The 26,014-nt window shown below is 38.6% G+C and overlaps 2 protein-coding genes across 5 annotated transcripts in view; one reads left to right on the forward strand and one right to left on the reverse strand.

Annotated features, from left to right (window-relative positions):
• ELP4 (elongator acetyltransferase complex subunit 4) overlaps positions 1–8,581 on the reverse strand; it is a 206,282-nt gene extending 197,701 nt beyond the window's left edge. For both annotated transcript variants that reach the window (XM_066363833.1, XM_066363839.1), the window contains exons 1-2: positions 8,346–8,581; positions 514–549 (exon numbers count right to left, since the gene is read on the reverse strand). In XM_066363833.1, the coding sequence (XP_066219930.1) occupies positions 514–549; positions 8,346–8,568 (259 nt within the window). In that variant the 5' untranslated portion in view covers positions 8,569–8,581. The remainder of the gene's footprint in view (positions 1–513; positions 550–8,345) is intronic.
• A 77-nt stretch (positions 8,582–8,658) lies between these two features.
• The window catches only part of IMMP1L (inner mitochondrial membrane peptidase subunit 1), a 68,101-nt gene continuing 50,745 nt past the window's right edge, over positions 8,659–26,014 (forward strand). For all 3 annotated transcript variants that reach the window (XM_066363909.1, XM_066363901.1, XM_066363892.1), the window contains exons 1-2: positions 8,659–8,766; positions 25,034–25,098. The gene's annotated coding sequence lies outside the window, so the exon portion shown is untranslated. The remainder of the gene's footprint in view (positions 8,767–25,033; positions 25,099–26,014) is intronic.

Consider the following 26,014-nt stretch of genomic DNA (forward strand, 5'->3'; position numbering starts at 1 on the left):
TAATTCTTTCTTCTAAATTAAAAAACAAAAGCAAATAGGGTTATTAATTTATTTTTTAAAAAGAACTGTTGTACTTTTAAAGATGAACAAAAATATGTTTTATCATTGTTACTTTTATCTCAGTAAGAAAATAATGTTAAAAATCTGACATATATACAGATTTATTATATTAACACATCAACTTCTCAAACTGATTATTCCAATAATCCCACTCTAAATATGAGATTCTCCAGAAAAATCAATTGGCATTAATATTAGTCTTTTTAAAAATGGAGGACAATACCCTGTGAACATTTTTAAATTATATGAACTAAATGATCAGATATACTTGCCTAATTTATTTCAAGTTCAGATCAAGATGTGAATTTAAATGAAAACTTAAGGCAATTTCTCTTTAATTTACCATCACTCCTGCAGAGAGTTAAATACTTAATTTCATAATAGGAAAACCCACAAAATTATTATGTACAACAGAAAATTGATTGGGAAGAGCAGTATGTAAGCTATACTAACCTATTAGAAGAACTGTCCCAACAGCCAAACCTCCACCTGAAAATAAAACAAAACCAAAAAAAAAAAATTAATCTACCTTTCCATATTACTTTTAGCATAAATTAGGCTTTAGCAAGGACAGGTTTCCAGTAACTTTAAAATTGCTGTTGAAAACAACATTTTAATTACCTTTGCAATACTTAGCTTAAGGTGCTATTATGCAATAATTACATATTATATGTAATTACACACTACCCATTACAATTACTTTCATGATATACTGTACTATCCTCCATTCTCCTGTGATAGGACCATGCAGCATTCAACACAACTGTGGTTAAATACTCTAATAATGTTATATTTAGCACTTGTTAATAAATTAACTCAATAGCCAAGACTTAATTGTGCACAGTACCTTAACTATTACAGAAGTACAACAAAGAAAAGAAAGGTTATTATAATAGAAATTCCACTTTAATATTTATCCTCAAATTCAATGATCCTGGCCCTGGCCGGTTGGCTCAGTGGTAGAGCGTTGGCCTGGCGTGAAGTCCCGGGTTCGATTCCCGGCCAGGGCACACAGGAGAAGCGCCCATCTGCTTCTCCACCCCTTCCCCTCTCCTTCCTCTCTGCCTCTCTCTTCCCCTCCCGCAGCCGAGGCTCCACTGGAGCAAAGATGGCCCGGGCGCTGGGGATGGCTCCTCGGCCTCTGCCCCAGGCGCTAGAGTGGCTCTGCTCGCAACAGAGCAACGCCCCGGAGGGGCAGAGCGTCGCCCCTGGTGGGCGTGCCGGGTGGATCCCAGTCGGGCGCATGAGGGAGTCTGTCTGACTGTCTCTCCCCGTTTCCGGCTTCAGAAAAATACAGAAAAAAAAAATAAAATTCAATAATCCTTGGAGGAAAAACCTGATAATTAAAACTGATAATCTTTTCATTATAAATAATATACACGAAGTTCAGATACACTCTAAATATATTTAAATTTTAAAATAAATACTATTTTTGTCATTTTAAGCAAAAAGCCACAATTACAAAAGAAATTGTCAATATTACTAAAAAAATTTCTTTTAAATACCTGAATTAGGATAATATGATCATGAACATATAAATCAAATACTGATTCATTAAAAATTAAGTTAAAATCAAGTTTAGAAAACTAGAACTACACTAAAAGACATGACATTCAATTACTATTTTGTCTTTAAAATACTTGTAAAGTATTACTTCTAACTAACGTTGCAAACACAAGTTCACTTGAAAATAAAAATATGAAATGTACTTGCAGTGTATTTTAAAAAGAAACTAGCCATGGGGTCCGGGGAGGTAGAAGAAGATATACGGGGGACAAATGGTGACAGAAGGAAATGACTGCGGTGGTGAACACATAACACCATATTCAGATGATGTATTATAGAACTGGACACCTGAAACCTATGTAATTGTATTAACCAATGTCACCTCAGTAAATTCAATAAAAAAATGAACAAAATCATGGGCTGTAGGGTCACCTGGAACTAACTCATATTCTACTAATCACTAGCTTCCTGTCTTGGGCAGTTAATACAATTCTTGACGCCTCTGTGTTCTGATCTGCAAAATGGACTTATTGTATTACCTGTCTGGCAAGGAATGTTAAGGGAGTCATGTCTGAGAAGGGCCGATGATACTACAACTTAATTTGTTAGAGACCACACTGGTTCCCAGGGCCAACGCACCCAGCTAGGAGGCCCACCAGGGCACCAAGCATTTTCTGCAGGCAGAACAGGTGTGTCCCACCCATACCTGTCTGAATAGTATTCAAATTTATCCACATGTTGTTGCAATAAATGGAATACAAATTCTAAAAAAAAACAGAAAAAAGAAAAAAACTATTCAACTTGTTGAACAGTTGGAGACAATGTAATTAGAATGTTTTGGGGTTTTACAGGGCAGGGGGCACAAAATTCTGAAACTTTAGAACACTTTAATAAAGAATTCCCCCCCAAATTTTTGTAGTGGCAAATGTTTTATAGAAAAAGTCAATATGAAAAGTTATTCTGATAGTGTTTATCTTTTGTTTTGTAAGTAGCATAAATTTTGTTTTCTAAGAATTTAAAACTTTGGTAATAGACATGTCACACAGAAAGAATACAATGTTTGGTGACTTTATAAGTAAAGCATTCCAAATTGATAGGAAGAAGACAATAAAGATACCGATATATTTGTATATTTTTGTTTAAGTGGATTTGTTATAGGACTAAATATATATTTTAATTTTGCATTTAGATAAGTTCCTTCATTATACCATTTAAAGCCATAGGTAAGATAACTTCAAATGTTCTTCAAACTAAAAGATTAACATGAACTGAAAAATATAGAATGATATTCGCCATAAAGGACCAAAGCCAAAAGGTTGTCTTTGGCTCAATCTTTCTTTCTTTCTTTTCTTTTTTTTTTTTTTTTTACAGAGACAGAGAGAGAATCAGAGAGAGATATAGGCAGAGACAGACAGACAGGAACGGAGAGAGACAAGAAGCATCAATCATCAGTTTTTCTTTGCAACACCTTAGCCGTTCATCGACCGCCCTCTCACATGTGCCTTGACCGTGGGCCTTCAGCAGACCAAGTAACCCCTTGCTTGAGCCAGCAACCTTGGGCCCAAGCTGGTGAGCTTTTTGCTCAAACCAGATGAGCCCGCGCTCAAGCTGGCGACCTCGGAGTCTCAAACCCGGGTCCCTCTGCATCCCAGTCCAACACTCTATCCACTGCACCACCACCCGGTCAGGCAGGCTCAATCTTGAATGTATAGTTTGTGCTACATATAAAGCACACAGAGACCACTTCTGAACATTTTATATTACACTCCAATACTTCCCTACTTTGCCTTACGTACAAAAACAATAATTTACCTAATCCCCAGTTTGTGTATATTTGAGATGAAATACAGCATCTAACAGACACTGCAGTGTCTAGTCCTAAGCAAGTACTATAAAGAGGTGGGTGCCTTTCTTTCCTTAACCCAGTTCTTATAAGGACTTAGATTTATCAAACTTTTCGTTTATGTCTTCTCAAATTAGGAATTTATATAAGGCTTCATGTAGAGGAGTCCTTAGAGAATTAAAGGTACTCTGTGAACATTGTTCACAGTGGGATGAGGAGAACAGATCAAGGAATAGTTTCCCAATTAAATGAAGGGAGAGCTAGCGCAGGTGTCTGGCCCAGAGAGGTCCTCAGTAAGAGCTACCTTTACCATTCTGGCAAGTATTTTCTGATTGGAACAAATCATTGAAAACATATTGCTGCTTTATAAAATATTATCACCTCAACAGTAAATCAGACTGTGCTAAGGAGGTAATTTTCCTTAAGAATGATACAATCTACTATTGTTGATAATTCAGAAAACACTACTCAAATTTTTAAAATCTCATGTACATCAAAATTCTAATGTTTGGAAAGTTTATCATTACTTAGACCAACATAAAATTAGGACATGTCAATGACTTATCAGCCAAATTAATATCTCACCAGGACTTCTTACACAAAACTGCAATATTGATTTTTTCTTTTTCCTCTACTACATAAATTGACTAGATTCATATTAGGATTGGCTCTAGTAAAGGCTGCTCATTTTGAAGGCTGATCATGGGGAATAAAATGAATCTATCTTATTAACTATTTTTAAATCAAGATTTTATTCAATGCATATGAGGTAAAATGACTGAACACATGCACACATATAGACTAGAAAAGTTCCGCTAGTCTTCCGTATTTGATTTTGGTGTAACAAGGCCTCATATTCCCCCAAAACACCTCTGCATTAAGGTATTTTATGTCACTTGATATGATGAAGTTCTAGATGCATTTTAAACCAGAGTAAGTTTGAATGAGTTTGTAGTCATGTTCCCATCAAAAATTTAAAAGCTTAACCAACCAACCACAGGATATTGACATAATACAGGGTAGGGCAAAAGTAGGTTTACAGTTGTGAGTATAAGAAACAGAGTTGCCTGACCTGTGGTGGTGCAGTGGATAAAGCGTCGACCTGGAATGCTGAGGTCGCCGGTTCAAAACCCTGGACTTGCCTGGTCAAGGCACATATGGGAGTTGATGCTTCCTGCTCCTCCCCCCTTCTCTCTCTATCTCTCTCTCTCTCTCTCCTCTCTCTCTCTAATAAAAATAAATAAATAAAATCTAAAAAAAAAAAAGTAAATTAAAAAAAAAAAAGAACTTCTTTGCCAGAGATTAAAAAAAAAAAAAAAAAGAAACAGAGTTTATTCTTGTATTATTTGTTGTTGTATTATTTTCCATATGAATTGTAAACCTACTTTTGCCCCACTCTGTACTGTGTATTCTTTACTCCCTCCTCTCCCCTTTAATTGTATCTTACAGAAACCACCAAGACACTTCTATATCACTAAGCAAATAAACACTTGGTTTTACTTTCAGACCTTAGGATTTTATCTCTAGCTCACTAAATATACAAGCGGTAGAATATTATACCTACATGGAAGATTGCATGAATTTGAAAGCTTGAAGATACTTTGCAAGTTAGATATTTTAAAGTATTCATTCAATCAAACTCTTACATTTAAAAATGACAGAATTTTGCCTTAAAACTAGAAGAAAAATACAATGCTTTAAGAAACATTATAGGGAAATAAAAGGTCTTGTGATTAAGTACCAATATCTTCCTATTTTATGATTTTTCAAAATGAGGGAAAGGATTTTTTATTTTGTATGAAGTTAGAAAATTATATCGCCTCTGTGGAATACTCTTCCTGGACTATTATTTACCCCAAATCCCTATCTACCATTCACTTGACTGTCAAATTTAATAAGTTTTGAACAACAAAGAGGTTAAGCCAGTCAAGCCTGAAGTCACCTTTCCTTCAAGCATCCTCCCCCCCCCCCCCCTCAAGCATCCTTTTTGAAGGATGAGGTTGAGGGATAATTCCCCCAGATTAGACAATATGTTCCTAAAATGGACTATACTTCACATGCTAAAAACCCCCAAATTCTGCCAGAATCTTTTACCCACTATACTCTTTCTTTGCAAATTCCTAGGAGAAAAATGGAATATTTACGTATACTGTCATGTCAAATAATAACATATATTTCCTGGAAGGGCAAGGCTGAGAACCTGAATTAGGAAATCTCAGAACCTGAAAACTTAAAGGTAGCCAACTTGGGAAATGTATATCAATATCCAACAATAATATTAAGTTGCCAGAACAAAAATATTTAATATGATTAGATCATGTTTAAAAGATGTAGATATAGGGAATTATCAAATTTATAAAATACTTTGCTTTTGAAATAAGAATGGAAATCTGATTATATCATTAAATGACCTACATTCAATTAGCCTGTATGATGCCTTTTAAGTATATTTTGTATCTATGTTTAACATTACAATGATGTCACAGTGGCAGCAATAAAATAACACTGCACTGCATGGCAGTAACAATACATTATTTTCTTGTTACATAGTAATCACTGAATATATTTAGGCAACAATCACAATGTCACAGTATAGTTGCATCATCCTGATATAACATCTTACTATCATTATTATTGATACATTTTGTCACAATATGGTCATGTTAGCCTTGTCACAATCTGAGTCAAATAACACTGTAGTAAAAACGTAATCTGAATTGCTTTATCTCTATGTTTATACAAACATTAGCAGCCAAATGTATCACTTTCAAATAATGCTTTAATGAAAAACAAATGTAAAGGGTTTGCTCCACAGGGCCATACAAAATAGATCTCAAAATACAAAAATGCCATTAAGAAGGTAACAACTAAAATACTTCTGCATATATTACTCTAAACATATTATAACACATTATAACAACTTCTTCCACTTCTTTGCACTTTGAGAATTAACTACATATATATACATGTAAAAATATTTCAAAATACCCAAAAAATTATTTCAATCATTTAAAGGAACACTAATTTTTAGCATAAGTTTGTTACAAATACTAGAGTCCCCATCCCCAAGCAAATCTGGAAATTTTGAAATTACACTTCAAGTTTATATCACTGTACAAACACATAAGGAAGTTGCTTTGGGTTACCTTTTTACTGATGCTTCAAAGGAACTATAGCTAAATCATTAGTCTCAGGTTCAGAAAATGGTTAAAACCACTTGAAAAGAGTTTTCAAAAATTTGAGAGAGCTATAGCATTTGCAGAGCACTAAATCTGGAGCCTAAATATTAGCCCTGGCTGCCACTAGTTCATGTCAATCACTGAGTCTGTTTTTAGAGCTCCATCCTACATGTTTCACAAATTCTTGTCCAGAGATTTTTTTTCCTTCATGAATTTTTCTCTCAATCAATAATTTGTTCAGAATCTACTAAGTGACAGGAACTGTGCTAGGCATATTTTGTTATTCTAATGAGGAACTGAAGGTATAACATCTGAAATGTGACTTTTTTGTTTGGAGAGTTTCGGGATCAAGTGAGTGAAATTACATATCCACACTGAATAAATCCAGTGTGGATTTATTAAAACTTGAAAACAGCTTCCAAGTAAGACTGGCAATGGGGGGGAAAGGTGAGGTAAATATTTGCTAACTAGATACTCTGAACCATTTTTGTTTACAGTACCATGCAGTTTAGGAAGCAACAGACTTGAAACAAGTAAAAATACTTAAAGTTATATAGAAATAACCAGGATTCAGTTAAAGATATGAAATAAGAGAGACAAGAAATGATATTCTTTCTCGCAGGTTGCTTGCTTTTGTCATTTTCCTTTGCAGGAGGGGGTGGGGGAGAGCGGGGCGTGTGGAGGAATTAGAGAGAGAAAATGTCAAGTGAATTACAAGAACAAGCAATGGCATTTCTGGGGTTGGTTTTTTTTTTTGTTTTTTGTTTTTGCATTTCTAATATTTTATGAAAGTGTACAAGATTTAACTGACACATCACATACTACTACAAAGTTATAAAATACAAACAAGACCATTCTTAATAAATCAGCATTCTGATAGGAATTAACTAATTTATAATCTTTATTAACATAGCATCTCTGTCACACCAATCTAATCTGGTCAATCCTTTCAGTATAACAGTTATAAAACAAGCATATTCATAGTGGGCTTGTCATGAAGAATTCCATAGATTATATAGGAAAGCCTAAGAACTGCACTTCTTTTTCTCGTTAAAATGCCAACTAACTTGGAACATAACGTCTGGACTATAACTATGGGAAGCAAAGTATATACAGAAAAAAAAATCCAGCAAAAGTATATATACGTGTATTCAAAGTAGATACAGGTATGGCTGTCAAAATCAACGACAGCCTGTAACTACTTTGGATCCACGTAAGCCTTTAATATCCATTCCCTTAAAGTCAATGTGGTTTGTTTCAAGATTCAGAACCGGGAGATAAGCAGCCTGTCGGTGAAAGACGGAAAGTTACTTTTTTTCAGGATTTTATAATGAAGCCCATCTCTCACAATGATACAAACTTGTGTAGGTTAATCCAAACCAGGAACTACCTGGGGTTGGCGGAAGGGTGTACGCAGAGACCGTGAGGGTATTCTGGAGATGAAAGCCAAACCGTTTCCAACATTAATAATTGCCCTTGGCCACCGTAAAAGCACACCGGGATGCCGTCGCGGTCTACAAAAAGGCTGGTGGGCAGGAACCAGAGTAGAAAGTAGGAGCACTAGAATAGGTTTAGTTAACCGCATTTACACGTCTCCACGCAACCACTCCTCCCCTCCATCTCTATCACGCCAGGCTATCCTCTCCACGTCCGATGGCTGAGAGGCCACAGAGAGATGTGGGGTCAGGGTAGCTCCCCGGCAAGTCCCCTCCCTACGATTCCCCTCTGTTGAGCCCAGATCTCAGTTCTGAACCGACCTAAGAGCTGGTCCAGGGCTGGCAGCCCGGTTGATACCAGCAGCTGTCCGTTCCGCACCGACGGTCGTGTGCCTGCGATGGACACCAGTCGAGAGCCGCCGCTGTCTGTACCACTGGCTTTAGAACTCCTCCTCTGGAAACTGGTGACGTTATTCTTGCTGGCTGCCGCCGCCATAGTCCCAGTACTCCCAGAGCCGGTACCACAGGATCCCACTGTCGCCATCTTGGCGCTTCCAGCGTTGACCCAATAGGAACTCTGGGAACTCAAGCAGGGGGCCTATCAGAGTCAACCCCAAACTCCCGCCTGCTTGCCGCTCTCGTAGCCAGTAGGACTGAGAATTTCGTCTCGAGTCGACCAATCGCAAGGCGCCTTGCTGAAAAGTGCGCTTACGTAGGGACGGTGGACTTCTGCGGGACCCAGGTGAGAAAGGCCCACCCGAGTCTTGGGTGAGAGTCTTCCGGGGTTCTTTGGGCTTAGGGGTGGGTAATATCATTCAACATTGCTCTCCTTTTGAGTGTGTTCATTCACGTTGAGTTAGAGAAACGCTTGGTGGAGCGATCTAGCAAGCAGCTATCAGTAGGAGTTTGCACCTGGCTTGTCTGTCAAAGAGGAAAGACACCTACATTTCCCCGCCCCTTTCTCTTCTGATTTGTGATTGAGAAATCATTGTGTTTTCCCATCAAGTCATGTTACTATTTTTTGGAATGGTTGTATTACGCTGAAGGAATTGGAATTCATTTTAGCGAGTTGGTTGCTGAGCACCTGAGCTCAGTTCGTAAGTAGGACCTTAGAATGAAAATCCTTGATTTTTAAGGCGATTTGGTTTTCCTCTGATTCGAAGAGCAAATAACAAAAATGTACTTTTCTGACAAGTCTCCATGAGAAGCTTTCGTTAATTTTAATTAGTGCTTTTGTAAGTCCTGGAGCGCCTTTCCGTAAGTGGTGTGAATGACAAGTGTTACTCTGACAACCTTGTTCACACATTTAATTGTCGTTTGCTGTTAAGGCACCTTCAAATAGCAAAATACTTGAAGTTTCTTTTAAAAAAAACTGATGAAAATTAAATGTGTATGTACTTTCTTTTTCTAGTGATTGTGAACTCTGAATCAAGGGTTTTCTTATTAGAATAAGAATTTTACGTGCGGGAAAAAATTAATTAGAGCTGCTTTTTTGGATTTAAAATTTTTCTCAAAACTGTGTCGGGGGGGGGGGGTGATTTTTAAAAACATTCGTGATTGACTTGTCTGAAATTAAAAAGACTCCCAAATCGTGCCTGTACTACAAAGTTTTGATTGGTGTTGACAGTAATGTATAATATTTTTAAAATACACGCAAGTCTCATTGCAATTCTTACCACTGAATTATTTTAAATCTCAGTGACCCTTTAAAACTCTTTGGCAGATACTGTTTGATAAATTGAAGTTAGTATTGCCAAATAGTGACTAGAGTATTTCATTTGGTGAGCTCTTTTTTGTTTGTTTTTTAAAAGAAAAATGTTCAGGAAAAAAACAAACAGCCTCTAACTATCAACTGGAAAGCTTGATGAGGTTTAGATAGTTTCATTTTGAATCTTTTGCCAGTATAGATTTATAATCTAAGTCATTCAGTAAATAGCTGTTGAGTGCTTACTGTCTGCTTAGACCTAACCTGTCATTTTAGGCCTACACAAGTAAAACTGTTCTTATTTGGGGGAGATAGATTATATTAGACAACAGAATAGCAGTTGAACACATTGAACAATATGTACTAATTCTGTCCCATAGTAAATAAATACTAAGAAGAGCAAAACAAAAAGTGACAAAGCAGTTGAATATCAAATAGAAACATCTTGGGTATTTTTGTTGCTCTTAAATATTGAGTTCTTATAGGTTGTTTTACTTCATATTCACTTGTCTCCTACTCTGTTTATTTACTGTTTAGTTTTATAAAGGTGATGGTGCCATGCTTTGCATATGCTAGAAGAAAATGGATTGTCTAATCCAGTTTTATTACTAGGACTGGAGAATTGTTTTTCACCTTTAAATATAATTCGGGAGCATGACATATATGCCCACCAAAGAATTACTGTAATTAGGCTATTTCTTTGGTATGGTATAACACTATCATAGAATAAATTAATTTAATCTGTTTTAATTTTTTTTTTTTACAAAGAAAAAACCTTTGCTCCCAAAGCAAAAAATTCCAAATACTTGAATATACCAGTCTTTAGTGTTGAATATAAGACATTGGAATTAATGAAGTATTTGTAGAAGGGTTGAGATAAAAAGGTATACTTTTAGGTGTGGTGTTAATCGTTAATAACAAGTTTTGAACTCCAGGGAATGTGCTAAATGCTGAGGTTACAGGAGGAAGACCATTTAGTCTCTGCCCGCCTTCAGTGCACAGCTAGGGGGAGATAGGTGGGTAAAGTGTACTGTCAGTACTATGGAGGACAACCTAACTTGAACTGAGAGGAACCTTGGAAAGTTTCCCCTGAGGAGTAAGCTTAACTTGAGTTTTGAAGGATGTGTAGGTGATATAAGCATGACAGAGAATGAGAAGACGCTCCTTCAATAAATCTGCTCTATTTTTGTGCAGGTTGTTCTCACGATTTATATATAGTGCTGACAGAAGGGGAGACTGGACAAGGTCTAATTGATTTTCTTAAGGTTATGGATTTTTTTCCCATAGGGATAATATAAACTGGGAAATCATTGAAGAATTTTAAGTAAAGGAATAACAATGATCGTATTTGATCTTTATGTCTTGGCTAAACATATGCTAGAAAAAAATGGATTGTCTAAAAGTATGAAGGAGATAAAGAGAATGGAATGAAGTAAGAGGTTACTGTAAGGGGTAGAATTGATATGATCCAGGAAGGTTGACAGGACGAATCAAAGATGATTAACAGGTTTCTGCCTTGAACAGCTTTGTGGATGGCAGAGGATAAAGAATAAAGAAAGATCAGCAGAATTTTGTAGTTATGTTGGTTGTTTTAGGAAGTGGGAGATCATAAAATGAACTTTTTAAAATGTGTTTAATTGGAGGAACCCATGGAGTATCCAAGTGGAAATGTTCAATAGACAGTGAGCTATGTGAAAGAGGGGTCTCTAGATGAACTGTAGATTTGAAATTGATTAGCACATGGTGCAAGTTTACCCCCGGGGAATGGATGAACTCACCAAAAAATATATATATACTTTAGGATGAGAAGAAAAAAAACTGAGAATAAACTTTGGGAACATAAATATTTAAAATCTGGGCATGGGAACAGAAAGTAAAATAAAAATTGGAGAGTGATTTTTTTGATTTAGTATTAATGGTTTTTTTGGCTTTGTTAAGGGAAGACTTGATGGAGTAACAAACTGAAAAGTCAAATACTGTATTTGTATTTCGACCTGAATGGCAAGTGCAGTTGAATATTCCATAAAAGTAGACCATTTTACATTTTAGAAAACTTTGCTGTGAAGTGGGGGATGGAGGATGGAAGGAGATGACAAAAATTTAAGGGAGGAGTTTTGTTGTTTAAGAGATGGAAAGTAATGGTACTGGAAAAGAACTCTAGACAATTGATAAAAGGACCTGAATGAGTAAGAAGGAATAGAATCTGGAGCATAGGCAAAGGATTGGTGTTTGAAGGGAGTGACAATTCAATGGCTAGAGCAGGGGTTGGGAAACTTTTTGGCTGAGAGAGCCATGAACGCCACATATTTTAAAATGTAATTCCATGGGAGCCATACAACGACCTGTGTACATTACACATTATCCAATAAAAATTTGGTGGTGTCCCGGAGGACAGCTGTGATTGGCTACAGCCACCCACAACCATGAACATGAGCTGTAGGAAATGAATGGATTGTAATACATGAGAATGTTTTATATTTTTACCATTATTACTTTTTTTATTAAAGATTTGTCTGCGAGCCAGATGCAGCCATCAAAAAAGCTACATCTGGCTCGTGAGCCATAGGGTCCCAACCCCTGGGCTAGAGGGTGTAAAACAGGGCTTGAGAACCTTTTTGGCTGAGAGAGCCATGAACGCCACACATTTTAAAATGTAATTCCGTGAGAGCCATACAATATGTTTAACACTAAATACAAGTAAATGTGTGCATTTTATGTAAGACCAACACTTTTAAAATACAATAAGTCTCTGAATTCTTTTAAATAACGTTGTTATACTATTGCTAACAATGATGAATAAAGTGCTTCTTACCATTAATGAGACTTCTGGTGTTGCATGGCTTTACTGATGGCTTTGTAGTCTGGTTGATACATGGTGAGGTTAAGCTTCATATAGGCGTTGAGACTTCCATCTGTTCAACGTGATTGTAGGTTGGTCTTAACGTTCTTTAGATGTGAGAAAGACTGCTCACATGCATACGTAGAGCCAGACATTGTCAGAACAGCAATACTCACTCGCTGCAGTGTGTGGTTTGTGACAGGAAGCACGTTCTAAGTTTTGACAATCAGCTGGTCTGTGGGTTGAAGTTTTTTCATTTCTCTCCACTTGTGTTTGCTCGCCAACTCTGCTTGCTGTCGTGTAAGTCTTTCCAAATCTTCATTCAGTGACTTGAACTTATTCACCCACATGTCTGAGGCCGTCAGGTCAGCAGCTTGTAGCTCAAAATCTCTGACGGAGACACCAGGGATGTAACTCAGGTCAGCGCTGTCCACTGCACACTCATGTGGATGAGTAATGAACTTAAAAAGACAAGTGCATTCACGAAATTCTCCAAAGTGCGCTTTGAATGACTGCAGGAGATTAGATGCGAAGCCCACTAGCTGCTGAAGATCAAGATGTTGAGCAGGGTCACTTGCTGTGCATGCATCTTTAAACTCTCCCAGTTTTTCAAAGTGTAGTAAATGACCTGTTTAAATGTCAACAATGAAGAGTTCCAGCTTGTTTTCAAATGCAAACACTGCTTGTTGAAGGGATAAGACTGTATTCCCAACACCTTGCATTTTCACATTGAGCTGGTTCAGATGTTCAGTCATGTCCACGAGATAGTAGAACTTCAGGAGCCACTCAGTGTTAGCTAACTCAGGATGCTCGATGTTTTTCATTTCAAGAAAAGTCCAGATTTCACTCAGACAAGCCACGAAATGGCTGAGTACCTTCCCTCTTGACAACCAATACACATTGCTGTGCAGAAGCAGACCAGGATAATTATTCCCAACTTCATCCAGCAGAGTTTGGAACTGGTGATCATTTAAAGCTCGGGCAACAATAAAGTTGACCACCTGAATGACCAGCGACATCACCTCACCAAGCTGCTTGCCACACATCTGAGCACAAAGTGCCTCCTGATGTAGGATGCAATGAAAACTTCGGATGGGTCTCTTTTCATGTTCACAGAGAAGTGCTATGAATCCTCTGTTTTTCCCCACCATGCACGGAGCACCATCAGTACATACCAAATAAGTTTATCCGTTGGATAGATATTTTCTTTAGCGAACTCAGTGAAAGACTTGAATAAATCCTCCCCTCTCTTGTCACTTTCATAGGCAAAACAGCAAGACTTTCCTCACATAGTGTGTCACCGACAGCATACCTTGCAATCACGCTGAACTGGGATAAATGTCTTACATCTATTGAGTCATCCAAAGCGAGAGAAAAGAATGTTGCTATATTTATGTCCTTCACTTGTATTGCCTCAATTTGATTTGCCACCATGATGGTACGATTGTGAACAGTTCTTGCTGACAGAGGCATGTCTTTTATTCATTTATCTTGTCTTGATCTGAAAAGTCGTCAAAAAGTTTATTGGCAACATCAAGCATGAATGTTTTGGCATACTCCCCATCTGTGAATGGCTTTCCGTTTTTCACAATTGCTAAAGCACCAGCAAAGCTAGCCGAATTCCAGTCACCTTGTTGGGTCCAAACACAGAGCTGCTGCTGACTAGCTTGCACTCTGCACAGTAGCTCTTGACATGCTTTCTTCCTGCTGTCCCCCGCTGGATATTTCGATGCAAATGTAGTATGGCATGTGTTGAAGTGCCGCTTTATATTTGACCGTTTCATCAATGCAATTTTATCATTGCATATTAGACACACTGCAGAACCTGCTCTCTCCACAAAGGCGAATTGCTCTGTCCATTCCTGCTGAAAAGTACGATACTCCTCATCTTTTTTTCTTTTAGCCATCTTCTTCATCAAAAGGGTTTCTGCAATTAGCTAGCTGACTACTTGATTAAAAGGAGGAAAGTTTACTTCCTGACCTCACAACAACCCATGTATGTTACGCATTATCTAATAAAAATATGGTGTTATCCTGGAGGACAGCTATGATTGGCTCCAGCCACCTACAACCATGACCATGAGCGGTAGGAAATGAATGGATTGTAATACATGAGAATGTTTTATATTTTTAATGTTATTATTATTTTTTATTAATGATTCGTCTGCGAGCCAGATGCAGCCATCAAAAGAGCCACATCTGGCTCGCGAGCCATAGGTTCCCGACCCCTGCTATAAGACCATAGTAGTCAAAACAGCATGATACTGGCATAAAATCAGATATGTAGATCAATGCAACAGAAAAGAGAGCCCAGAAATAAATCCAAACCATGTTCAATTAACATTTAACAAAGGAGGCAAGAACACACAATGAGGTAAAGACAGTCTATTCAATAAATGATGTTGAGAAAACTGGACAGATACATGCAAAAAGATAAAACTAGACCACCTTCTTACAACATACACAAGAATGAACTGAAAACAGATTAAAGACATAAATTAGGCCTTCTAACTCGAAACCATAAAAATCTCTCAACATTTCCTGACTCCTGGTGTAAAGGAAAGTAAGGCTCTTTTGCTTTCTGCCATTAAATATTGGAGTACCTACGACCATTTTTTCTTTTTTCCCATGTTCTTACCTTCATCCGTTTGTAGGACCTCATTTACAACTTATATACCAAAGTCTAAATTGCTTCTCTGACCTCCAGAATCATAAATGTAGATATGTACTTACTTTACCTGTTTCTTAAAATTTTTAGTGGAACCTCAAACTCGTATGCCCCATACTGAATTTCCTCTAGTGTTTTGTGTCTCATTAAATAATAGGACAATTTGTAGAACTACTTGCCTAAACTATGGAACTTCGCTACCTTCAATTCCTCTCTTAAGCTCTAGTTTGTCATATCCAGTCCATTACGAAGACCTGTGGAGTTTTACTTCAATAGTTTTCTGATCCATTCGGGACATTTAGTCCTCATCTTTGGTTTTCTTGCAGTACATTTTCCATTCAAGAGCCATTCTGATCTTTTCAAAATAGAAGTATGATCATGTAATATAAAAATAAAACTTCTTAAGGACCTGTATGTAGTTCCCTAGACCTACTTCTCTAAATTCACTTATCTCTTTATATATACATTACTCTATAAATTCCCTTACTCTCTGCACTCTGACATTTATTTATTCTCCTGTACTCCATGTTCCATTCTTCCTAAAGGCCATTAGTTAACTTCTACTTAACATTCAAATCTCATTTCAGCATACACATCTCAATAGAGCCAACTCACCATCATATGAAAGTGAAATCAGCTCCAGTATACCAACAAGGAAGAAGTGGAATTGGAAAATATTGTAAAAACATAATAAAATTTACATTAGTATCCAAAAATATGAAATACTTAGGCATAAATCTAATAAAATGTAAAAGATCAATATGAGGGAAAGTACAAAACTCTGATGAACAAAATCAAAGAACTAAGTAAGTGGATACATTCCATTTTCATGGATTAGAGGCTCAATATTGTCATGATGTCAGTTCTTTTCAACATAATCTATAGATTTAATGCAATCCCAATAAAAATTCCAGCAAGTTACTTTATAGATACATTAAAGCTGAATCTAAAGTTTATATGGTAAGGCAAAAGATGCAGAATTGCCAAGAGAGTGGAACAAAAGAATAAAATTGAAAGACTAATGCTACCAAACCCCAAGACTGATAAAGCTACAGTAATTAAAGCAGTGTGGTAAGGGCAAAAGAATAGACAGGTTGGTGGAACATAATAGAAAGTCCAGAAATAGACTCCACTATAGGCTACTGACCTTTTGACAAATGACTGAAGGCAATACAATGGACCACAGAAAGTCTTTTCAAAAAATTGTGCTAGAATACTTAGAGAGACTTGTGCATAAAAAGAAAGAAGAATCTAGACACAGAGCTTACTACATCCTTTACAGAAATTAACTGACAGTGGATGACATACCTAAATGTAAAATATAAAACCCTTAAAAGATAACAGAAGAGAAAAACCTAGAGAACTTTGGGTATGATGATGCTTTTAGATACACCACCAAAGACATGATCCATAAAATAAATAATTACCTTTTCTTTTCGTTCCATAAGATGCACCTGACCAAAAGACACACCTAGGGTTTTTTTGTTTTTTTGTTTTGTATCTTTCTGAAGTTGGAAACGGAAGCAATCAGACAGATGCCCGCATGCGCCCGACTGGGATCCACCCGGCATGCCCACCAGGGGGTGATGCTCTGCTGCGACTAGAGCCATTCTAGCACCTGAGGCAAAGGCCATGGGGCCATCCTCAGCGCCCTGGCCAACTTTGCTCCAGTGGAGCCTCGGCTGCGGGAGGAGAAGAGAGAGACAGAGAGGAAGGAGAGGAGGAGGGGTGGAGAAGCAGATGGGTGCTTCTCCTGTATGCCCTGGCCGGGGACTGACCCCGGGACTGAACCCGGGACTCCTGCATGCCAGTCTGATACTCTACCACTGAGCCAACCAGCCAGGGCACACCTAGGATTTTAAGGAGGAAAATGAGAAAAAAAATATTCTGAACCAAATGGTGTGTTAAAATATTTAATAAAATTACATATTTTTCACTCCATAAGACACACAGGCATTTCCTCCTCCACTTTTTTGGGGGGGAAGTCCCTCTTATAGAGCGAAAAATACAGTAATAAGCTGGACTTTATAAAAGTGAAAAACTTCTCTGTGAAAGACAATGTCAAGAGAAAAGAAGAATGACACAGACTGGGGAGAAATATTTGCAAAAGACACATCTGATAAAGCACTGTTATCCAAAATTTATAAAGAACTAATAATAAAAAAACAACCTGATTTTAAAACGGGCCAAAACCTAATAGACATCTCACCAAATAACATACAGATAGAAATAAGCATGTGAAAAGGTGTTCCATATCATATCAATATATAATCAGGGAAATGCAAATTTAAACAACTTTGAGCCTGACCAGGTGGTGGTGCAGTGGATAGAGTGTTGGCCTAGGATGTGGAGGACCCAGGTGTGAAATCCTGAGGTGGTAGGCTTGAGCACAGGCTCCTCTGGATTGAGCGTGGGCTCACCAACTTGAGCATGGGTTTGCTGGCTTGAACGTGAGATTATAGACATGACCCTATCATCCCTGAGTCTAAAGGCTATTGGCTTGAAGCCCAAGGTCGCTAGGTTGAGCTAAGAGTCACTGACTCAGCTGGAGCCTCCCAGTCAAGGCACTTATGAGAAAGCAATCAGTGAACAACTAAGTGCTTCAGTGAAGAAGTGATGCTTCTCATCTCTCTCCCTTCCTCTCTGTCTGTCTCTCTCTCTCTTGCAAAATAAACAAACAAACACCTTTGAGATACAAATGCACAACTATTATAATGGCCAAAGTAAAAAACACTGACAACACCAAATACTGGCTAGGTTGTGGAGTAACAGGAACTCTCATGCATTGCTGACAGGAATGCAAAATGATACAGGCATTTGGAAGACAGTTTGGAGATTTCATGCAAAACTAAACATATCGTTACCATATGATCCAGCAATTGTGCTCCTTGGTATTTACACAAAAGAGTTGGAAACATATCCACATAAAAACCTGTACCTGGGCCTGAACAGGTGGTGGTGCAGTGGATAGCGTGTTGGACTGGGACGCAGAGGACCCAGCTTCGAGACCCTGAGGTTGCGAGCTTGAGTGTGGGCTCATCTGGTTTGAGCAAGGTTCGCCAGCTTGAGCCCAAGGTCACTGGCTTGAGCAAGGGGTCACTCAGTCTGCTGTAGCTCCCTGGTCAAAGCACTTATGAGAAAGCAATCAATGAACAAGTAAGGTGCCGCAGTGAAGAGCTGATGCTTCTCATCTCTCTCCCTTCTTGTCTGTTCCTATCTGTCCCTCTCTATGTCTCTCTCCCTGGGTCTGTGTCACAGAAAAAAAAACAAAAACAACAAAAAAAAAAACAAAAAAAACCCCAAAAACAACAAACCCAAAAAATAAGAGAACTTGTACTTGGACATTTATAACAGCTTTATTCATTAATGCCAAAACTTGGGAGCAACCAAGATAGCCTTCAGTAGCTGAATGGATAAGTGAAGTGTGTTACATTTCCATAATGGAATATTATTCAGTACTAAAAAACAAAAGAGCTATCAAGCCATGAAAAGACATGGAGGAACCTCAAATGCAAATTACTAAGAAGCTAATCTGTAAAAGCTAGGTACTGATTCTGCCTATATGTTAATCTAGAAAAGGCAAAACTATGAAGACAATAAAAAGATTGTTGGTTGCCAGAGCTGGATGGAGGGAGAGTTGAATAGTCAGAGCACAGATTAAGGGCAGTGAAAGTATTCTGTATGCTATTATAACGATGGATGGCTGTAACTAAATGGTGGCCCAAACCCATAGAATGTGCAGCACCAGAAGTGAACTCTCCTGTAAACTCTGGCCCCGGGTGATTAAGAGGTGTTGGTGTAGGTTCATCCTTGCTAAAATACGTACCATTCTGGTGAGTGATGTTGATAATGGGCAAAGCTATATACAGGGCGGGGCCAAAGGAGGTTTGCAGTTGTGGATATGTGAAAGTTTATTCTTGTATTAGTATTTATTAATTAATGTATTATTTTCCATATGAAAAACTGTAAACTACTTTTGTCCCACTCTGTATGTGTAGGGTCAGGAGTATATGGAAAATTTCTGTACCTTACCCTTAAATTTTTTACCCTAAAACTTTTCTAAAATAATAGGTCTTTAAAATAATTAAATCAGCTGTGTAAAATTTCAGTCTGTGGGTTTCATAAGCAACATGTATATTGCTCTTGTGACCACATAGTGTGACCATTTTTCTTCAAGGATTCGAACAAGTTGATATTCTGAGAAGTCTTCAGATACTTTGGAAATATGGCAGTGACCTATTTAAGATACGCCAGGAACATAGTGGTTACGGTGGGCAACTTAGTACCCTGTGACAGAAATGGTAACCCTTTGGTTTTGGTCTTACATTGGCTTGTCTGAGAGCTAGGGTTCATATTCCCATTGTGTCAGTGCAGGTCAAGTATGTAACAGATACTGTGGAGGCTTACTATAGGGTTTTATGGTGTTCTGTCAGGATGAGTGAATGAATGAATGCCAGGGTTAGGCTTACACAGAGGGAATTCTTGGACACACAATCCCCTGTACTTCCTATCACTATACTCCCAATGGGAGCCTCAGGCTTCACTTGGAGCATCACGAATTTGTTTTATCTGGTTTTTTACTTTATATAAATTGTTATAACACTATTTACTCTTGGTTTGACATATTTTGCTCAACATTATGTTTATGAAATGGTCTTTATTAATGTGTACAGTTGTGGATTATTTACTGTTGTATAGTATTGTGTAAATATATCACAATTCATTGTCCATTCTGTTGGTTGAAAAGGTTTTGGCAAGTTTGCCATTTGTGGCCATTTTTCTTTTTCTTTCTTTCTTTTTTAGGTGAGAAGGGAGATAGTGAGTCAGACTCCTACATGCGCCCAACTGGGATCCACCTGACAACTCCATCTGGGGCCAGTGCTCAAGTACCAAGCCCTGTCCTGTAGAACTTCGTGTGTTGGTAGAAATGTTCTGTATCTACACTGTCCAGTACAATGTCATTACATACATATAGCTAAGGGGGACTTGCAATGTGGTTGATACAACTGAGGAACTGAAATTTACATTTTATTTTAAATATTCAAATTTTAACATTTCATTGGCCTAGTTGCTACTGTATTGGACAGCATTTCTCTATGTCAAGATTTGGCAAACTTTTTCTGTAAAGGACCAAAGAGTAGACATTTAAGGCCTATCAAACCATGTGGTCCCTTTGCAACTACTTAGCTCTGCTGTGTATCATGAAAGCAGCTATCAACAGCATGTAAATGAGTGAGAATGGCTGAGGGTCAGTAAAACCTTACTTGCTAGAATGGAGTTGGCTGGATTTGACTGGTGGGCCCTGGTTTGACCACCTCTGCTATAGATAAAAGATGTGGCATGTGGATTTTTCTCCTCCTATTCTGTATTCCCTGTTATTTTTCTATTATTTTTCTTGTGTGTTTATGTGTGTGTTTAGAGGGGAGACAGGAGTCTTTTCTTACAACATTTTTTTTTTCTTTTTTTTTTTTTCACTTTTCTGAAGCTGGAAACGGGGAGAGACAGACAGACTCCTGCATGCGCCCGACCGGGATCCACCCGGCACGCCCACCATGGGGCGACACTCTGCCCACCAGGGGGCGATGCTCTGCCCCTCCGGGGCATCGCTCTCTTGCCACCAGAGCCACTCTAGCGCCTGGGGCAGAGGCCACAGAGCCATCCCCAGCGCCCGGGCCATCTTTGCTCCAATGGAGCCTTGGCTGCGGGAGGGGAAGAGAGAGACAGAGAGGAAAGTGCGGCGGAGGGGTGGAGAAGCAAATGGGCGCCTCTCCTGTGTGCCCTGGCCAGGAATCGAACCCGGGTCCTCCGCACGCTAGGCCGACGCTCTACCGCTGAGCCAACCGGCCAGGGCTTTTTTTTTTTCTGAAGCTGGAAACGGGGAGAGACAGTCAGACAGACTCTCGCATGCGCCCGACCGGGATCCACCCGACACGCCCACCAGGGGGCGACGCTCTGCCCCTCCGGGGCGTCGCTCTGTTGCGACCAGAGCCACTCTAGCACCTGGGGCAGAGGCGGAGGAGCCATCCCCAGCGCCCGGGCCATCTTCGCTCCAGTGGAGCCTCAGCTGCGGGAGGGGAAGAGAGAGACAGAGAGGAAGGAGAGGAGGAGGGGTGGAGAAGCAGATGGGCGCTTCTCCTGTGTGCCCTGGCCGGGAATCGAACCCGGGACTTCTGCATGCCAGGCCGACGCTCTACCACTGAGCCAACCGGCCATGGCTTCCTACAACATTTTTTAGAGAGATTATTACTCTCCTTGGGTTGTTACTCTGTATCTCACTTTTGTCCCAACTTTTATATTTTTTGTATGTGGGATAGGTGGTGGTAAGACAGACATTCTATTTTAAGTCACATAACTAGTAAGTGGTAGAGCTAAGATTCACAGCAGTTTGGCTATCCAATAACAACATTCATGATCTTGTTTACCATTAGCACCTAGACCCAAACTTAGTGTTAGTATCTCTTAAAGATCACCTTTATTTAGCTATTTTACTTTTTATATTTTTTTCATCTCTAATCTTTGTTCTTGATTTATAGGTGCAAATGCTTATTGATTTATAGGTGCAATATCTTATTCAATATCATGGAAGATGTTAAGTAGAATTCTTTTTTTATTCCTTCCCTAAATTATTTCTGATTTCTCCTGTCGCTTGTTCTGTTTCCCATCATATGCTTTCTTTTTAATTCTCATGGTTTCTTTAAATGTTGCTAATTCTTGGTTGTCTATTCACGTTGATGCGTGACTAATTGAATAAGATAGATAAGTGGAGTTGTTTTTTTTCTTCTGTTGTTTCCCTAGAAAATCTTTACCTTAAATGGGAAGAATACTGATGAGGGTTCCTTATGGAAGGACTTGTTATTGGTATGCTTTGCTCAGTGGGTAAGCAGAGAGCAAAAAGACAGGCTGGAACCTTCTCTGTTAGCTAAGTAAGGAGGATCCTGTCCTAGATTTTCAATCACCATAGATTGGAGCCCAAACTCCTCAAGCAGATTATATATATATTTTTCAGTAGGTTGATTCAGCCTACATACCTTTTTTGATTCAACCCACAACTCCTTTGGAGCCAGAGGAAGAAAATTCTCATCGTCCCTGAAACACTCCGCTGTGTGTGCTTGCCCAGAGGTCTGCATACTCTTTCAGAGATAAGATTGTAAATATTTTAGGTTTTGCAGACCAGATGGCCTCTTTTGCAACTAACCAATTCTGCCACTGGAAACCAACACTAAACTCCACATATCTTGTAATTTTTACATGTCACAAAATCTTTTTTCTTTCAGCTGTTTAAAAACAAGTCTTAGCTTGCAGGGTATACCAAACTGCAGATTGTAGTTGGAATATTTGCTCGGTGAACCTAGTCTGCCAAACCTGGTGCTCGATTGTTCTTTCCACCCTATTCTACCGAGCACTGTGGTTTCCTATGTTCTATCCACTAGAAAGTCTTCAGAATCTCTATAGTGTGTTGATTCTTTTTACTCCCTCTTGCTGTACTTTTATTCTATTCAGGCCTTCAACAGATTGATGGAGGTCCACCCATATTAGACAGGGCAATCTGCTTTACTCAGTCTGATAACCAAGTGTTAATCTCATCTGAAAGCCAACACCCTCACAGGAACACCCAGAATAATGCTTGACCACCTATCCTGGCACCCTGTGGTCCAAACATCACATAACTAGTAAGTGGTAGAGCTAAGATTCACAGCAGTTTGGCTATCCAATAACAACATTCATGATCTTGTTTACCATTAGCACCTAGACCCAAACTTAGTGTTAGTATCTCTTAAAGATCACCTTTATTTAGCTATTTTACTTTTTATATTTTTTTCATTCCCCAAAAAGAAAGGTTAAAAAATTCTTTTTTTTTTTTTTTTTTTTGTATTTTTCTGAAGCTGGAAACGGGGAGAGACAGTCAGACAGACTCCCGCATGCGCCCGACCGGGATCCACCCGGCACGCCCACCAGGAGCAACGCTCTGCCCAACAGGGGGCGATGCTCTGCCCCTCCGGGGCGTCTCTCTGTTGCGACCAGAGCCACTCTAGCGCCTGGGGCAGAGGCCAAGGAGCCATCCCCAGCGCCCGGGCCATCTTTGCTCCAATGGAGTCTCGGCTGTGGGAGGAGAAGAGAGAGACAGAGAGGAAGGAGAGGGGGAGGGGTGGAGAAGCAGATGGGCGCTTTTCCTGTGTGCCCTGGCCGTGAATCGAACCCGGGACTTCTGCACGCCAGGCCGACGCTCTACCACTGAGCCAACCGGCCAGGGCCGAAAGGTTAAAAAATTCTTAAAGGCCTTTTGTATTATAATTTTTCATTCCCCAAATGAAAGGTTTAAAAATATTTTTTCTAGCCTGTTTGGTGTTCTGAGGTTAAATTTTTAAAAATAAAATAAAGCACATCATGTTTCCTGTTTTTATTAATATTCCCTAAGTAAGCTCACATGAAATTAATGAAATGCCGTCAAATATCATGATTGGTTTTCCTCACTGGGAATTAGAATGTGTTCAGTTTAGAACTTATCAATAGCCCTGTCTTAATTCTCTAAGGCAGCGGTAAATATGTATTTCCAATGGCTTTAGGCGACCCCTGTGTTTTGGTCATTCGACCCCCGCTGGGGTCGCGACCCTCAGGTTGAGAACCGCTGCTCTAAGGGCAGCAGTTATATCAGCCCTCTCACCTGCTGAAGCTGTTGGGTCCTTTTTAAATAAATAAATCTTTTTCTTTCTTTCTTTTTTTTTTTTTTTATAAAATATATACAATATTACATTTACCATTTTAAATGTACAATTTAATGGCTTTAGGGATATTTATAATGTTGTGTAAACATTGCCACTGTTTCCAGAACTTTTTCATCATCCCAAACAGAAACTCTTTACCTACTGAGCAATAACTCTCCATTTCTTCATTGACCCAGACTCTGGTAACCTATCTTCTACCTCCTGTGTCCATGAATTTGCCTATCTAGGTAATTTATATATGAGGAACACATTTCAGCCAAATCTTCTGCTGCTTAATAACCGGGATCTCTTTCCCTCCAGTGTCTGATAACATGTCGCTTGTTTCCTTCTTGAGACTTTACCAGAAGCCCCCCTTGTTTAAATTGAATTTATTAGAGTGACACTGGTTAACATAATTGTCAGTTTTCAAGTGCCTAATTCTACAACACATCTCTGTTCTCCGTATTGTGTGTTCACCCCCTCACCACCACAAGCTCCTTTAATGCTCATATTTCTCCGACATTCTGCTCCTGACAATGCACATGATCAGGAAGATGGACATTTCCTGCGCCATCTTGTTCCCTGCCTTCTGAGTCTTCACCAGACTCTCCTTAACAGCTCTGTTTCTACCAACATTCTCTTCAGTGCTTTTCCATTTTTAGTTATCTGTTACAGGAACACTACTTCCTGATACCAAAATTTAGTTTAATTTTCTTGGGCTTCCATAACAAATTCCCACAAATTTGATGGCTTTTAAAACTGCAGAAATTTACTTTGTTACGGTTTGTTTGGAGGGCAGACGTCCAAAATCAAGGAGTCAGCAGGGCCATCTTTATTCTGAAGGCTGCAGAGAAGAATGTTTCCCAGTTTCTTCCAGTTTGTGGTGGCTCCTGTCGTTCTCTGGTTTGTGGCAGCATCGCCCCAATCTCCGCCTTCATTTTCACGCTGTCACTTTCTCTGTTTCTCTGTGTGCCCTGTTCTGTCTCTGTGTGGACATTGGATTTAGGGCCTACCCTAACCTGGTATGATCTCATAATGATCCTTACCTTAATTATACCTGCAAAGACCCTACATCCCATAAGGCCCTATTCTTAGATTCCAGGTGAACTGAATTGTGGGAAGAGGACTATACTGCTCAACACACTACAGTCTCTCTTTAGGTAAGTATATTATAATTGTGTTATATAATCTATTTGTAATATTAAAAACAAAGTTTATGAATATTTTGTTATGAGATTATTTTACAATGTACTGTTAATATTTATATTGGAAACTGTTAAATAAGGAAAACACTTTTTTTAGACTTTGTAATATATATTAGAAATGGAGGGTTATTTAATGTCCTTGCTTTTTAATAAGGATACTGTACACAAGTGTATGCACAAGTGACTAAATAGCACCAAAGTTTCATTAACTATATAAAATTTATTACTCAGGATTCAAGCAAGGTAGTAAGATCCTACATCATCTTTATTAGAGTTGTATTGATTTCAAATTGACTGGAATGAGTTTTTGAGGTTAGATTGACTTGAGATTTTTGAGTGTTTCAAGATGAACTCCAAAGTGTTAAATAATCTCTTCAAATAGCTAAATAAGTCAGAGGAAAAAATATTTTTGCAAGTATCAGCCATATAATTTTAAATATATAAGGTCTACTGGAAAGTTCTGTCCATTTTTGGAGTAAAACAAAATATAAATTTTTCTTACCGTCAATAAACTTTATTAAATAATATAATTGCCATTATTATTAATGATTTCTTGCCAGCATGAGGGCAATTTGTATTTAATATATCCCATTTTTGAAAAATGTTTTATCCTTTGATGCGAAAAATTGAACCAGTGCTTGTTTGATATCTTCTTAATTTTTGAATTTTTAGCCCTTCAAAAAATTTTGTAAGGACCAAAACAAGTAATAGTCGGAGGGTGCTAAGTCCGGGGAATATGGTGGATGCGACAGACATGCTTCTGTAGCATTTCTTTCTTGTTGAAATTCATAAAAATTACAGTGGCCTAAATGAACTTTATCAGTAGCCATGGGTACACTATGGCTTCACACATAAGACTAACGTGAATCAA

The sequence above is a fragment of the Saccopteryx leptura genome, chromosome 1 (assembly GCF_036850995.1).
Source record: "Saccopteryx leptura isolate mSacLep1 chromosome 1, mSacLep1_pri_phased_curated, whole genome shotgun sequence".
In the NCBI taxonomy this organism is placed as follows: domain Eukaryota; kingdom Metazoa; phylum Chordata; class Mammalia; order Chiroptera; family Emballonuridae; genus Saccopteryx; species Saccopteryx leptura.